The 16172-nt window shown below is 48.2% G+C and overlaps 1 protein-coding gene across 2 annotated transcripts in view; it reads right to left on the bottom strand.

Moving 5' to 3' along the window:
* Positions 1-16172, bottom strand: part of PRDM5 (PR/SET domain 5) — a 139694-nt gene that overhangs the window by 53723 nt on the left and 69799 nt on the right. For both annotated transcript variants that reach the window (XM_085898453.1, XM_085898452.1), the window contains exons 8-9: positions 13539-13623; positions 914-1071 (exon numbers count right to left, since the gene is read on the bottom strand). In XM_085898453.1, the coding sequence (XP_085754579.1) occupies positions 914-1071; positions 13539-13623 (243 nt within the window). The remainder of the gene's footprint in view (positions 1-913; positions 1072-13538; positions 13624-16172) is intronic.

The following is a 16172-nucleotide window of genomic DNA, read 5'->3' as shown; positions in this document are numbered from 1 at the left end:
GATTACATATGATTAGGCATAAATAACTTGCTACCTGTATGAATGGGAATGAAGTTGTGTGGTGACGTTATATTCTTTTTAACTGCGTCTTACGATCATGAACGAGCATGTTCATACGACTACATACCCGAGACGTTCAAAAAGCTCTCGGAACATAAAAATGACAATAGTCCAAGAAACACCAACATTTTTTTCCATTTATAGATATACCTGTACTGCATTAGTTTAGGAGAAATATTTTCTAACTATATGCACTTATATAATTGAAAAATAAAACAGAAGCATTTCTCGTGCTATTTTGAGCATCTCATTCTGCTAAATTTTTAATTGCCCCTCTTGTAGCACAAGGACGTTTGGATGCATGCGTACTTTTATAGTAATAACAATGGCATTAATGAACGATATACAAATCAACAGTGTATGAAATTTAAACATGGGGCTTAAGCATCATGATATCTGCTCAATATAAGACTGCCAAAGAGACCAAGGTCCAATTGTTCACGAGAACTGTTTTACTGAAAGCACTTCCACTTTTTATGTTCTGTCCATGCTCTTAAACATTATAACCATTTTCAACAATCCTAATCCTAATGGACCACATTGTGTTTGCCGTTATTGTGTCAAAATATAACATTGATGTTTTTTTTCCCCCAACATCAACACCAGATGAATCAAAGAATATTCTTATAAATACAGAATTGGCAAATATAATAAACTCAGATATTCCATGTCCAAGAAAATCAACTCACATGAAAATAAAGTTGAACTATATAAAGGAAGAGGTCAATGGCAAACATATAAAACAAAGGAAAGCCAAGTGTACACTTGAGAAAAAGCAAAAATCAAACAAATACATCGCAGTTGTAATACAACAAATACAAATACAACAAATACAATTACTCTACAATGATACCTTTTTGTGGTTCTTGTAGACATTCCGGTGAGCAAAGCCTTTTCCACAAACTCTACAAGAGTACGGCTTTTCCACACTGTGAATGACCTTGTGAGATGCCACCTGGTCTAAGCGCTTGAAGGACTTTCCACAGACTTCACAGCTGAAAGGGCGCTTTTCTAGGTGCGACAGCATGGGGAGGCACAAATGAGGAATCTGTCTCTACATGTTGAGAGGAAAGAAAAAAATTGAAATGTCAAGAGATAAATTGTCAATTTTAGTATCAACTGGAAGCACAGCAGTGTGACCAATGACCATGATCTTTTCAGGAATCGGATCCAGGTTATCAATGATTTCAGACAGATTTTATTATTGACATTTTGTCAGAGCTGACTGGGGTAAAATGATTAACTGAGGATGGAATAAGTTTCAACAGTCGGGTGAAGATCGTTGGTATTCTCATCAATTAGCTTGGGTGGAAGAATCCCCAAGTCAGCAAAACATTCTGCTTCGTGGTGTTTTAATCCGTGTCCATAAAATATGTATTCTCCTAGTAGTACTCTTAATATTTAGGCATGGGGGCTTAATATTTAAGAAATTATCCAAAATGGTGAACAGCTTCTTTGGGTTTTTATTGCAAATACTAGCAGAGTGCCCACCCTATGGGCGATCTTGTTCCAAGCATGCAACATGTTATTCTGACGCATACTTTTATTTGGGCGGTGTATAGGCAACTGACAGCACTGTGTCGGCAACAACAAAAAAAACTCATGAAGTTATGCGCATGAAGCAAAAACATATCTACTGATAATAATTCAAAACACCTCACTGCACTGGAAAACATCGGGACAGGAATTCTATGCTGCACTGTAAATGGTGGAGACTTGTAATACCCTCCCCCATCTGGAGGTGGCATGACATGATACACATTTACATGGAGAATTTGCGTCCACACTCTCCCCCAATACCACCAGCAAAAATTATAAAAACACTCCTATACATTAAATGGGGTCATGCTGATCCTATGTAGCAAGCCTGGATGGAATTGGCCCACAATAGAGAAGAGGAGTAGCGCGACAAACACACACATACACAAACAACCACACAAACACCGGTCCGTGGACGATAGTGAAGGTAAGGGAAGAAAGGGGGAAGCGATTGTGAGTTTAACGCTCCATCATTATTTACTTTTTATGTTGTTCTTAACAAAAGAAGACAGGAACAACGCAGGCATGATAGGCCGAAAGGCCTTCTCATGCACTAAAGTTCACTGTGTATATTTGTGTAACATTGTTATGAACAGGAAAATGGGGAGGGGAGGGGAGGACGGAGAGTTGGGGGTGAGGGTGAGGGTGCATGGAGTTGGAAGAGGGAGATTGAGACATTGGCAAGGGGAAGAGGGATTGAGGACTTGAGGTTGGAAGGGGGTTTAAGTGCTTGGGGTTTGGGGCAGTTGAGGACTTGAAGAAGAAAGGTGGAGGGGATGACAGAGTTAGCTTGGGGGAGGGAGGGTAGAGAGGGGACAGAGTTGTGATCAAGGGGTCTGAAGCTTTTGAGGGGGTGGGGGCGGGCAGGGGAGTTGAGAAGATTGGGTTATGAGGGAGTTTGAGGATTTAAAGAAAGGGGGAGAGGAGCACAGAGTTTGGGTGTGGTAGTAGGGGGGCAGAGAGAGGTCAGAGTTGGGAAGGGGGGTTAAGGACATGGGATTGTGTGTGGGTGTGGGGGAGGGAGGGTTAGGGACCTGAAGTCACATTTTACATAATGCAGAATTCCCACGGGTCCGTGAAAGTCCCGCTGTGTCTTTTGGGTCTGTCAGGTCTTTTGGGTCCTCTCGGTATTTTAGGTTATATATATATATATATATATATATATATATATATATATATATATATATATATATATATATATGTATATATATATATGTATATATATATATATATATATATATATATGTATATATATATATATATATATATATATATATATATATACATATACATATATATATACATATATATATATATATATATATACATATACATATATATATATATATATATATATATATATATATATATATTGTTGTGGTTGACGAAATTCGCAAACCACCATTCAGGTCCCGTAGGTGAGATATCTCTGTAAGTATATGTGTAGTTAGGCCCAAACCCGTTGTTTAGCGGGAATAAATGTCATTCATTCGGGCTGCGACCCTTTTAGATAGCCGTTTTTCTTTTACTATCTTTATTTTGGACCAGCCGCCATTACTACCACCACAACCACCACCAACCACGCCTCAACAGCCATCACACAACAACCACCAACCGCAACGCCGCTTCACAACAACAGCCACGACCCTTGCCGTCACATCTCGCTCTCGCAACCATCGCATCACCGCCATTCCCGCGCCGCTTGTGGGCACCGATCCTGGACTCGTACAGGGCGCGCACCGAGCAGCGGGTGCAAAAACACCAGCCTTTCCGAGAAATCGGATCAAGAATCATTCACGCCCACTTTTCCTCTGTCCAATGGGGAGCCAGCCAGAGGTGAAGGGTCGAAGGTGAAGGAGCGAAGCCCCGGGGCTATAAAGGGCCGCGTTCGCTCGCCGAAAAGGCAGTTGTTGAGGGAGTTTCTGAATCGGGAGAGAAAAAGAGTTTCTGAATCGCAGTTGGACGGAGTTGAGAAGAGTGGAGAGTGGGAGAGTTGGAGAGTTGTGGCGGCGGCGAAGGCAGTCGAGAGGGCGCTCGTGTCAGAGTCGGGGAGCTGCGGAGAGGGGAGGCCGGTAACGCGACCGAGGTCGCGGTGGAGTCGCTCGTCGCGGGACCCAAGCCAGCGAGATATCCTCATTCCCCCGAGCATCAACAACCCCCTCCTGTTTCCCCCCACGCTGAGATAGTGTGAGAAGGGGGCCCCGTTCCCACCCCATTCCAGGCAGTGCCAGCGAGGCCCGCGGAGTCGGGGCGCCGCCGCCATCTTGCGGCTCATCACCAGACGGGTAGGCTCGACGCGGTCTCGGCCCCAGGCCCGTCTGCCCCCTTGTAGTTGAGGGTGGTCCCTTTTTCTTTTGCTTTGAGTATATGTGTTGTCGGCGCCGTCTGTGAAGTAAAACTGTATAAGTGTTGCCGTGTGCTCGGTAGTCGGTAGTAGATCTGCATTGTGTCTCTTTTGTTGCATTTGCTTTTTGTGCAGAATTGTAGTGTTACTTTTACCTTTGCTTTTGGTGCATAATTGTATATGTGTGCTTTCCGTTTGCCACGGAATAAATGTGCTTTATGTTGAACTGTTTCTCCCGTTTCGCTTCGTCTTTTCTCTAATTGAATCTCCATCTTACTTCACGTAAAGGGTTGGTCGTGGGCTAAATACGCCCAATAATTAATCGAACCGTCGAGGTTGACGATAACACCGCTCGGTTATCCCGATAGTATGGAACGGGTCGCTTAAAGTGGCCCGTGTCCGAAGTCGACCTGCGGCGAGGTGCGATCGCCCGGTCTACCCTCCGTGTGGGTAATTAGGTAGGTCGAATTTGGCGAGCAACCCTATCCCACGCGGGGGGCCGATTGGCACGATCGTGGTGAGGCCGAAAGGCCCACCCGTGACTAGTTCCCGGCGTTAGTCCGAGAGGGTCACGACGGGATTGTCCGTCCGGTGGGCGACGTGCCGCGATTCGAGTTACGTGGCCGCTCGCACGCCGGCGGGCGCGAATCCGCAACACTGGTGTCAGGTCGTGAGATACAAACCCATCCCCCTCCTCGCGACACTGGTGTCGGAGAACGGGACAACGGGCTCTCCTGTCTCCAGCTAAATTCACGGGAATCGGTCCAGGGGTGAGAGGAGCGACCCCCGATTCCCTCCAAATTACGAGCGATTCAAATTAACCCTTTACGAGAAGCAAGATGGTGTCTCAAGGCGAGCGGGAGCCGGGGGTATTAGAAATGGATTTAGAATGTGTAGAATCCATGGTCCAGGATGAAATCCCCGTGCAGGAAATGTTGGTTGTGCAGGAACACGAACTCCCCCAACTGAACCCAGAGCCCGAAATAGGTGCGGCGGCGGCCGCGGTGTATGACACCCCCCCTCCCCCTCTCCACCAAAACCCCCCGATCCTTGCCGAATCGGCTCAGCTGAGGGCACCCGACATGGCCCAGCTATACGCCATGCTGGCAGGAATCAGTGGGGACATGCACGAAATGAAAACAAAAATGGATACATTCACAAACGAAATAAAACGCATGAAAACTAATATGGAAACAAATGCGCAAGGAATGAAGGAAGGAATGAAAGAGCTGCGGGGTGAGACGCGGAACATGGGCCGAAGCCTGCAGGCGGGCATGAAGGCAGTAACCGGGGAGCTCAAAATGGCGACGCCACGTGTGGGAGCGAACGAGCTGGGAGGGAGTGCAACGGCTGTCAGGCCCGCGGTGGAGGCGGGTGACAAAGTAATTCGCGAGACGTGTTGGGCGAGGGTCGTGACGGAAAAAGTGACGGTGACCGAGAGGGAAAAACTAATTGGGGTGATGGAGACGTGCACGAGGGAGATAACAAGGGAAGAGACGGAAATAATAGTTGAGACAAGGGAGATAACAAGGGAAGAGGTGACTGAGTTGGCAGAGACACGGGAGATGGGAACGATAGAGGGAAGACTACACGATGAAGACGGGGTAAGTGACGCACACACACACACACACACACGGAGGTAGTGGAGGATAATGGGGGTGAGCTGGCGGACCGTGCAGGGACCCGGTGCGAGCAGCGGGATGGCCTCCTCCAGGAACGAGGGGAGGGAGTATGCCCCCTTGAGGCGAGTCACGACCAGGTGGGTTCGGTCGTGCTTTGCGAGGTTGAAGGGACGGGTGCTGTGGACAGGTGCACGCCGAGCTTGGGGGGTATAGAGGCCCCGGAGACTCTTGTGGGGACACTAATCCCCAGTGTGGTTGTCCCTGTGTGTGTGGTGCAAGGTGTGAGTGCGTCCCCGTGTGTGGATGAAACCACCAGTATGGATGAGACACCGCAGGCGAGTGCCCCCGCGTGTGAGTGAGACACCGCGGGCGAGTTCCCCCGCGTGTGTGAGTGAGACACCGCGGGCGAGTGCCCCCGCGTGTGTGAGTGGTGTAGTGGCAAGTGTGCCAAAGGGCGTGCTTCCCAGCATGCCGTGTGTGGATGAGGCACCGTGTGTGAGTGAAACGGCCAGTATGAGTGAGGCACCGCGGGCGAGTGCCCCCGCGTGTGTGAGTGGTATGGTTTGTGTGAGGGAAACTGCACGAGTGAGTGAGCGGCCGAGTGTGAGAGAGACAGCGTGTGCAAGGTCGCTGTGTGTAAGGGAGATGTCGGTTGGCATGCGGGAGCACGCAGCCGCGTCTCCCAGTGTGAATGTAATGGAGTGGAGTGTTAGCGTCGTAACACGCAGGTGTGCGTGGGTCGAATGGAGACGACAACGACGATTGAGAGACAAAAGCCGAGTTGCGGCTGTAGCTGTTTCGGGGACCGTGCCGGGTTCACCCAGCAGCGAGCGCGAGGTCCGTGCTGTGCAATGCACGAGGCCCCCACGTGCTCGCTTGCGAGAGTGAAGCCCGGTCCGGAAACGCACGCGGTGGATTTGCCGATTCCGCGGACGGACAAAGTTTAGGCAGGATTATGGATTTGGACCGGACGGGTTCTCCACGCGATCGTGTGTGTTAAGCTCCAACGGGCAAAGCACATGTGTTCGCGTGGGGAACCCCTCGAGACGTGGGGCTTGTGTTTTTTTATGCGCACGGTGACGTCATGGCTGCACGTGGGGTTGGAATCCGGCAGGAGGGGTATCACTGTCGGATGGTACCGTCCAAGGAGGGACGAGGTACACGTGCAGCTGCATGACGTCACGGGCAGGTGCAAAGTGCGCGAGCTGCGAGTTGCCACGCTGGTGCTGCGCATGTGAAAATAAATAAATAAATAAAAAGCAAGCCTCACTTTCGGGTGCACAGGATTCCTGGGCAAGGGGTGGAAGACCCCCTTACCAGGGCACAGGATGGAAACTAGTTAGGGGGAAGGGTTAGCATAGCGAGACCGGCTCCATGGGGCAGGGGTAAGTCCTCATGGGGCCTGTGGAATGGATTAGTTAGAGGGATTTAGATGAGCTTTAGGTGGGGAAATAAAAGTTATTTTAGAGATTTGGAGACAGTGACAGCCTTTGGATGTGTAGAGTTGACGTAGTTTAGCTACGTAGTGGTAAAAGGAACGTGCTGTAGTTTAAGGGACGACGTGGGAGCACGAGTTAGTTAGGGGAGGTAGTTAGAAGGATGGCAGAGTTCAGTGGTATGTGTTGAAGAGTTGGTGAGTGAAGTGGAAGCATGTGCTTGGTGAGTGAGTGAGGCCAGCGGGTCTGTGTGAGTGGAGCGAATGGGGAATGCATGGTGCGATGAGTGATTGGGGGGAGGAGTGACTCCCGCCCAAGGGACCCCGGGGTCAGTGTAGAGTGAGTTAGGGGGTTAGTTAAATTGAAAAATGGAGGTCGTTTTGTTGTTGGTGTGAATGTAGGCTCGAAACCCATTTGGAGGGGTGCAGGAGCCCTGTTGACGGGCTGGGAGCATGGCTGCGAAAGGTGAGTATCGCTGAGTGGGTACCCCGGGCACCAGGCTAGTCGGCCGTGGTAGGCCAAGGGCCCATGGGGGGCCGGGATAGCGTAGTGGGCACGGGTGCGCCTGCTTGGTGCGGGGGCCCGGGGCGCCATTAGCCGCGTGGGCAGTGTTGTGGGCACGGGTGACCCTCGGAAAAGGGGCGTGGGAAGCCAGCCTGCCACGTGTGCGTTTCAGGGGAGGTGCCATGGGGGGCACTCCCCGGTGTTTAGGGAGCTGGTAGGCTCGGAGGCAGTGTAGTGCCCGGGGGTGCCATCGTCGGAGATTCGGCAGAGGGTCGTGCCTGCCAAGGGGAGCCACGCGTCCCAGCCATGAGACCGTGTGAGGGCACGGAGAGAAAATTGGGGGGCGAGGCCCGAAATTGTGAGGACACCAACACAGACGACGGGAATCTGGGTTGTTAGAACCAATAGTTTAAGCGAGAGGCGCTTGTTGAAAGCCCCGGGGTAGTTTAACAGTTAAATGGTTAGGGTAGATCGGAAGTGTACCCCTCCGCACCATCCATCCCCTCGCTCTCGTTGTGGGCCGCTGGACCCACTTTGGGTTCGATCGCTGAAGTCTGGGGAGGCCATTCTGAGGCTTCATTGGGCCTCGACACAGGACGCTAGCTCTCCCTTGTTCCCCTCCGGGAAGGGAACGTAGGGGTTGGGAGTAGGCTAGGTGACAGGATAGGTTAGCCGAACAAGGACAGTACAGGGGGTTAGGGGACGATTTATAGTGGGGAAGTAAAAATAAAAAAATAAGTTGGGGCTAAATTGGGGTTTGACAAATTAAGGGAGTGGGTATAGACAGTGACAGGCAAAGGCGATAGGTTGGGAGGGAGACCGTAGGGTAGGTCCGAGCCCGCCTTCCGAGTGGCCAGCACCACCGCACTCCCTCCACCAACCTCCACTGAACGGCAAAGGCTGGCCAGCTTCATCGGCTGGCTGCGTTGCTGCAAGGCAAAGGCCGGCTCACTTCATCGGCAGCTGCTGTGCTATAAGGCCTGTGCCGGTCGGATTGTCTGCAGCTGCTGTGCTTCAAGGCCTGTGCCGGCCAGTTCATCTGCCGGCTGTGTTTGCCTGCAGCGGCCTTGTTCTGCAGGCTGTGTTTGCCTGATCACCTTTGCCATGCCATGCCCACTGCCCCTGTTCACCAGCCCCGTTCAATTTTTGCTTTGCCCCCCCCCCCCTGTTCATTGCCATGTGTGCCAGGATCAGAAAGCAACAGTTTGCAAGCTGCGAGAACTGCCCTGTTGGCAGCTACAACACGGGCCTGCAGTGGCGGCCCGTGCACCGTGTTTGCGTCCATCCAATCATCCATCCATTAGTTGTGTTCATTGCGTGTGCCACTTGAGCTGGCACGGAGACTGCGTTTGTGCAGCCCATGCACCGTTGTGGTTCACTGCGTTCAGTTCAAAAGGGAAGGCCTTGGACTGCGTGTGAGCAGCCGGCCACGTTCCCTGTCACCTGCGTTGTTTGAGCCAGAGACTGCATGCGAGCAGCCTGGCTCCCTGCTAACTGCTTTCTTTTTACAGAGTCCATTGATCCTGGGCCATGGTTTAGTGTAAAATTTGTAAGTTAAGGTTAAGATGTACTGTAAATATGAGTGCGCCCCCGGCATGTCTGTCCTAGCGCCGGCAATTTTATTTAAGTCGTCCATGTGAGTGGGTTTGTTTAGGTAGTTACTCAGCCCTCAGGTTATTTATTTTGGGGACACGAATACCATGAATGTCGCACTCAGGGATCCGTAGGTAAAATGTACTAGGGGAGAACTACACATGATGGCACACGAAAATTTGACGACTCGGGACGAGTCTGTAAAAAGGGGAGGGGGTAGTGTTGTGGTTGACGAAATTCGCAAACCACCATTCAGGTCCCGTAGGTGAGATATCTCTGTAAGTATATGTGTAGTTCGGCCCAAACCCGTTGTTTAGAGGGAATAAATGTCATTCATTCGGGCTGCGACCCTTTTAGATAGCCGTTTTTCTTTTACTATCTTTATTTTGGACCAGCCGCCATTACTACCACCACAACCACCACCAACCACGTCTCAACAGCCATCACACAACAACCACCAACCGCAACGCCGCTTCACAACAACAGCCACGACCCTTGCCGTCACATCTCGCTCTCGCAACCATCGCATCACCGCCATTCCCGCGCCGCTTGTGGGCACCGATCCTGGACTCGTACAGGGCGCGCACCGAGCAGCGGGTGCAAAAACACCAGCCTTTCCGAGAAATCGGATCAAGAATCATTCACGCCCACTTTTCCTCTGTCCAATGGGGAGCCAGCCAGAGGTGAAGGGTCGAAGGTGAAGGAGCGAAGCCCCGGGGACTATAAAGGGCCGCGTTCGCTCGCCGAAAAGGCAGTTGTTGAGGGAGTTTCTGAATCGGGAGAGAAAAAGAGTTTCTGAATCGCAGTTGGACGGAGTTGAGAAGAGTGGAGAGTGGGAGAGTTGGAGAGTTGTGGCGGCGGCGAAGGCAGTCGAGAGGGCGCTCGTGTCAGAGTCGGGGAGCTGCGGAGAGGGGAGGCCGTTAACGCGACAGAGGTCGCGGTGGAGTCGCTCGTCGCGGGACCCAAGCCAGCGAGATATCCTCATTCCCCCGAGCATCAACAACCCCCTCCTGTTTCCCCCCGCGCTGAGATAGCGTGAGAAGGGGGCCCCGTTCCCACCCCATTCCAGGCAGTGCCAGCGAGGCCCGCGGAGTCGGGGCGCCGCCGCCATCTTGCGGCTCATCACCAGACGGGTAGGCTCGACGCGGTCTCGGCCCCAGGCCCGTCTGCCCCCTTGTAGTTGAGGGTGGTCCCTTTTTCTTTTGCTTTGAGTATATGTGTTGTCGGCGCCGTCTGTGAAGTAAAACTGTATAAGTGTTGCCGTGTGCTTGGTAGTCGGTAGTAGATCTGCATTGTGTCTCTTTTGTTGCATTTGCTTTTTGTGCAGAATTGTAGTGTTACTTTTACCTTTGCTTTTGGTGCATAATTGTATATGTGTGCTTTCCGTTTGCCACGGAATAAATGTGCTTTATGTTGAACTGTTTCTCCCGTTTCGCTTCGTCTTTTCTCTAATTGAATCTCCATCTTACTTCACGTAAAGGGTTGGTCGTGGGCTAAATACGCCCAATAATTAATCGAACCGTCGAGGTTGACGATTACACCGCTCGGTTATCCCGATAGTACGGAACGGGTCGCTTAAAGTGGCCCGTGTCCGAAGTCGACCTGCGGCGAGGTGCGATCGCCCGGTCTACCCTCCGTGTGGGTACTTAGGTAGGTCGAATTTGGCGAGCAACCCTATCCCACGCGGGGGGCCGATTGGCACGATCGTGGTGAGGCTGAAAGGCCCACCCGTGACTAGTTCCCGGCGTTAGTCCGAGAGGGTCACGACGGGATTGTCCGTCCGGTGGGCGACGTGCCGCGATTCGAGTTACGTGGCCGCTCGCACACCGGCGGGCGCGAATCCGCAACAATATATATATATATATATATATATATATATATATATATATATATATATATATATATATATATATATATATATATGTATATATATATATATATATATATATATATATATATATATATATATACGGTACAAGTACCATCTGTCACATGGTTTCACCCCACCAATCACAACCAGGAAGCGTCACCATTGTTTTACGCATTCGGGAGTTCTCCGCACATGATGACGTCCATGTGGCAGATAATCGTGATACCCCGGCTTACGTCGCCCCTTTTTGTGTCATTTCACAAATACGTCGTCCCGTTATTAATATCACTGCTCAATATTCATCATCTCAACTCACACCTACGTCGTTTTAAAAGCCATACCTTTTATTCTCGAGCGTTTTCAGAACTTGCAAGCCTGATAAAAATGGCAGAATACATTGCTAAAGTACAAAATCTGGAGATCGCAAAAAATGCTGAAAGAACTACTGGACTTGCTTCGCACGTAAGGAAATGTACTGTACTGTAGATTGGCTAAGAGGCCTCATAAAAGTGTTATCTTAGAAGTGAAATTAGATGTTGTTCATCAAATGGACGCTGGTATTAATGGATTCCCAGGTTAAGTTTGCCCCCGATTGATAAATATGCCATGTTCATTGAAGAAGGAGAAAGAAGAACACATACCACCACCTTCGACCACTTCCAGAAGAGCTTTCTATTTATTTAAATATGACTGGTAATTGTTTTAAAATTTATTTATATGTATTGGTACTTCAATACAACTGTCATCAATCAAAAAAAAGGGTAATATCATCGGTAAAAGGCAAAATATAATACCTGAAGTGGTGACATGAGGAATGCATTATCTGCTTATTCCATTAAATATTATAAGAAAAATTGCTTTGATTTTGTTGGTTTGATATTCATTACATTTTCACAGGCATGCATCCCCAACATAAACCTGCAGGGTCTTACAGTATTAAGAAAATTGAGATTAGTTAATATTAAGATAACTAAGACACTGTTGCCATCCATTAAAGTGTGTCATCCAGTTAGCTCTGTCTTTTGTTTGCATTTCACTCCCATGCCCCATTATGTATTAAACCTGTTTGCTTTTAAACGATTGCTGTGTACTGTATTAAAGTTGCAATGTCATCTTCTAAAGCAGAGGTCGGCGACCGGTGGGCCAAATGCGGCCTGCGAGCTCCTCCCGTGCGGCCCGCGGCACCTTGTCCGGATTTCCATTAGGTGCGGCCCACAAAACATTTTTCTGAACCGACGGCAAATTTAACATATGTGGGCATATGATTCTTCCACATATATCACAGTCTCTGTACGTCACAATAAATTATTTTCGCTTCTCGTCCACTTAACTTGGTCTTAAATATTTTTTCGTTGTTGTTTCAGATGGCTGAAGGTCTGAAGGTTCAATTTACAATTACATTTATTATCATTGATTTTAGGTGTGTTTGTTATTTTTTCGGGCTGGGAGGGGGGTGCGGCCCGCGAGGTGGCCCTAACGTGGCCCAGTGTCCCGCGGCCTGGTTTAGGTTGCCTACTTTAGAATCTAAAGTAAGTAAATCTCCCCTGTCAAGCCAACCGCACGGTGAAATTCATAAAACAACCGCATCGTGGTGGATTATCCATGCATGTGCAGTTTCACCTCCACTCGGCATCTTGGAAGATAATTCTCCAACGGTCTCACGCCGCCTGTTAGGGCGACCGAGTTGGTTACAATTTTTGTCGATTTTGTTTCGTTTTATTTTGGAAATTGTTGCAGCAAACTGAAATCACGAAATATGATTTTCCAGAAAAATCAAGAGGGTAAGAGATCAATAAAATCTTCCTGAAATGTCAGCTCATACTGGTATATTAGTAATAAAAAGTATTAATATAACAGCAGACAGCTTGTAGAGTTCCAAACGTTCAAACATTGAGTGAGAGCGATAATGATTGGGTTTGAGCAAGATTGTTGATTTAAAAAAAAAAAAAGATGACACCAATTGAGGTATCCACTGTTGCCGACATTTATACTATTATAAGCTTGTGAGTAAAGAGTAACCATGATAACTTATATCAATGCTAACTGTAATGTCAATATATGAGATTAATATTTTGCAGAAACCAAATGTCAAGGTTTGTGTTTTAATACATGAACAAGAGTTTTATCGGAGGTTGAGGAGCAACATTGAAAATTGCAGTGCACGGAATGGAAAGTTAAGGTACAAGAGAGGAGGTGAGGCAGAGGGGAAGTGGTTAAAAATTGGGCAGTGAAGGTATGTTTTTGAGTTCTCGATGCATATGAGAGGCCATAAAGGGAACTATTAGAACCTTCGCACAATAAAATCCCACCCATTGGAATGTCACACTCGGTAAACAATTTTTACGGAGCATAAGTACAATGGAGAATCATTGTAAAGCAAAACCTTCGAAAATCAAATTATTCTTTTATAGTGCATGGTTTGACTGTGTACTAACTTGGGCACAAATGGTTGTGAATGAAGGTGGTATGGACCGAGGTATCAGATCATGGGTCGAGGTGGTTGGGCTGAAGTTAGCAGATACCGGAAAGGGGCATGCACTGATCATGTGGTTGTTCAGTTATGTGGTTACCAGAGTGTGTAATCATATGCCTTCGAAGTTGGTTCGAGGAAACAAACTTTTTGTCGCACTGTTGACAGTTAAACAATTCATGGACCTGCAACACACACATGCAAACACGCACACAATTGGTACTCTGGTATATCACAAAATGTTCCTTCGAATGGCTGGAATATTTATTTTGGCTCAGATTTTGATTTTATTTTAACAATTCTTCCAAAGAAACAGACACCTGGTTTAGTGAAATTTTTCTTCAAATCTAATCTGCTCCTCCAAAAAACAGGTAAGATAAGTCCCCCTGTACACACATGCTGAATGACACCAAATACTTTATGCAAGGTGAAAACGAGGTTAGGTCTCACTCTCCACACATTGCAATCATGTGAATATTCCCCCCTTCCTTCTTTGGAGGGGATATAAACACCTTGCAAATGATGATTACACAATCTTGCATACATGAAGACGACTCAGGTAAGAATTTTGAACCTGGGCCTTGCATTACTGGGCAGCTTTACTATTTGGTGGTGCCTTCATTTTTTTATCTACTCCTCCTCTGTTCCTCTAGGCTTTTCAGACTACATTCTGGTCAACAGTTGTGTTTCTCTGATCATTTTCAGAAAGAAAACAAGAACCGAAGAGTTTTCAATGGGATCATTCAAACCTGATGGCAGTGCTCTCCCATACCTATCAATCTAACTCACCTGTGACTAGTATTGACAGCTCTGAGAATATTTATCATGAATACCTACTTGCTTCTCTTCATACTCAAGCTGCTTGCAGGTGCTTGTATTTTCCAAACCATGGTTTTTGGATCAGATTGTTGATGCAATTTATGGCAAACAGCTTGGATTCTCATCTTGGAAGGTGAACCCAACATGTTACTCTGAAATCTGTGTAACCCAATAGGTTCCTCTGAAAACAAATTCAGTCACTCTGAAAGCCATGTAACAGATGTGTTTCTGTCCTCAGATGAGCCAGAAATCAGCATAATGTCCAACTGAGTGCAAAATCTATGACTCTCACATTTCTACAAGAACTTGTGGAGTTTGGTCAATTTAGTTTCTGGCACATGCTCCATTTATTTTCCAAGATGAAGGATGGTGCGACAGCAGGCATATATATATATATATATATATATATATATATATATATATATATATATATATATACATATACATATACATATACATATACATATACATATACATATACATATACATATACATATACATATACATATACATATACATATACATATACATATATATATATATATATATATATATATATATATATATATATATATATATATATATTGTATATATATATTGTACATATATACTGTTACGAATTTGGGAATTCGATTGCACACAACATACAGGTTCCTTTAGTCAGCTATGTCGATAAGTGCTTGTTCCCTAGATAGCACACCTTCCATTGTTTAAATGTTCAGAAATCCATTAGATGCGCTACGGATCGATTTAATAGTTAGGGAACGAACAATGGAGACATCCCTCCCCCTCTTCTGGGAGGAGGAAAAAGAATCCTGCCGTCCCGTGACTCATGACTCAACAACTCCCTCCGGGGGGGGGGTTGGAGCACGAGGGCATGAGTCACGCCGGGATCGGGGGAAGGGCGGAGAAGAAGAGGAGATCTTTTTCTTTTGTTCAGGGCAGATTTGGAGAGGGGAGAGTTGGAGAGGGCAGAGTTGGAGAGGGCAGAGTTGGAGAAGGGAGATGAGAGTAGCCGTTTAGCAGACCGTCGGGTCCTGCTTGGCTTGCGTTAGGGTTGAGGCCTTCGGAAGCTTTTTGCTTTGGCTGGCTCAGTGAGCTTTGGCTGACGCCTGACTCGGGAGGAGGCTTTTTGGAGGCTCTTTGCTTTGATGGTTCCGTGAGCTTCAGCTTCTGCTTGGCTCGGGAGAGCTTTTTGCTTCAAGCTGCCCTGTTTGGAAGGAAGTTAAGCCGGTTGCTCGGCTCGAGCTGCGAGTGGTGGCTTCTTCTTCTTGGTTCGTGGAGCACTTTGTTCTCCATTTTGGGTCCCGGCTTGGTGCGACTCATCGACCTCTTCGTGGAGGTGGTTCCTCGGGGAAGCAACGCATCGACGGGAAGGATCGGCGCCTCGTCTCACCAGCATGTGTTGAGAAGCGCGGGAGGTGGTTCCTCGGGGAAGCGACGCATCGACGGGAAGGATCGGCGCCTCGTCTCACCAGCACTTGTTGAGAAGCGCGGGAGGTGGTTCCTCGGGGAAGCGACGCATCGACGGGAAGGATCGGCGCCTCGTCTCACCAGCACGTGTTGAGAAGCGCGGGAGGATTCGCGGGAGCTCGGCAAGGATCGCGGCTCGGCGATTGGATCCAGCTCGCTCTCGCTGGAGCCCGGGTCCGAACAACTTGAAGACCACACGAGGTGGAGAGGTCCGAGATAGGTTCTGGGTCTCAGCTCACCTGTCCTCCGAGCTGGAGCTCATTATTAAAGGCCTCTGCCACCATTTCTTGGGCGTGTGTGTGTGCGTACGTGTGTCCGTGGGCCCGTCCAATAAGTAGGAACTCCTGTGAAGTGCAAGTGACTGTACATAATAAGTCGACGGTTGTAGTTCTTTTGTCGTGCTTTTGTTGTTTGTATAGGTGCATACGTGTTTTGCCTTGTT

This window comes from Eptatretus burgeri, chromosome 10 (assembly GCF_056783735.1).
Source record: "Eptatretus burgeri isolate ZD-2024b chromosome 10, Ebu_testis_v1, whole genome shotgun sequence".
Taxonomy (NCBI): domain Eukaryota; kingdom Metazoa; phylum Chordata; class Myxini; order Myxiniformes; family Myxinidae; genus Eptatretus; species Eptatretus burgeri.
The sequence above is the reverse complement of the archived record's forward strand: the minus strand, read 5'-3'. Positions and strand labels throughout refer to the sequence as shown.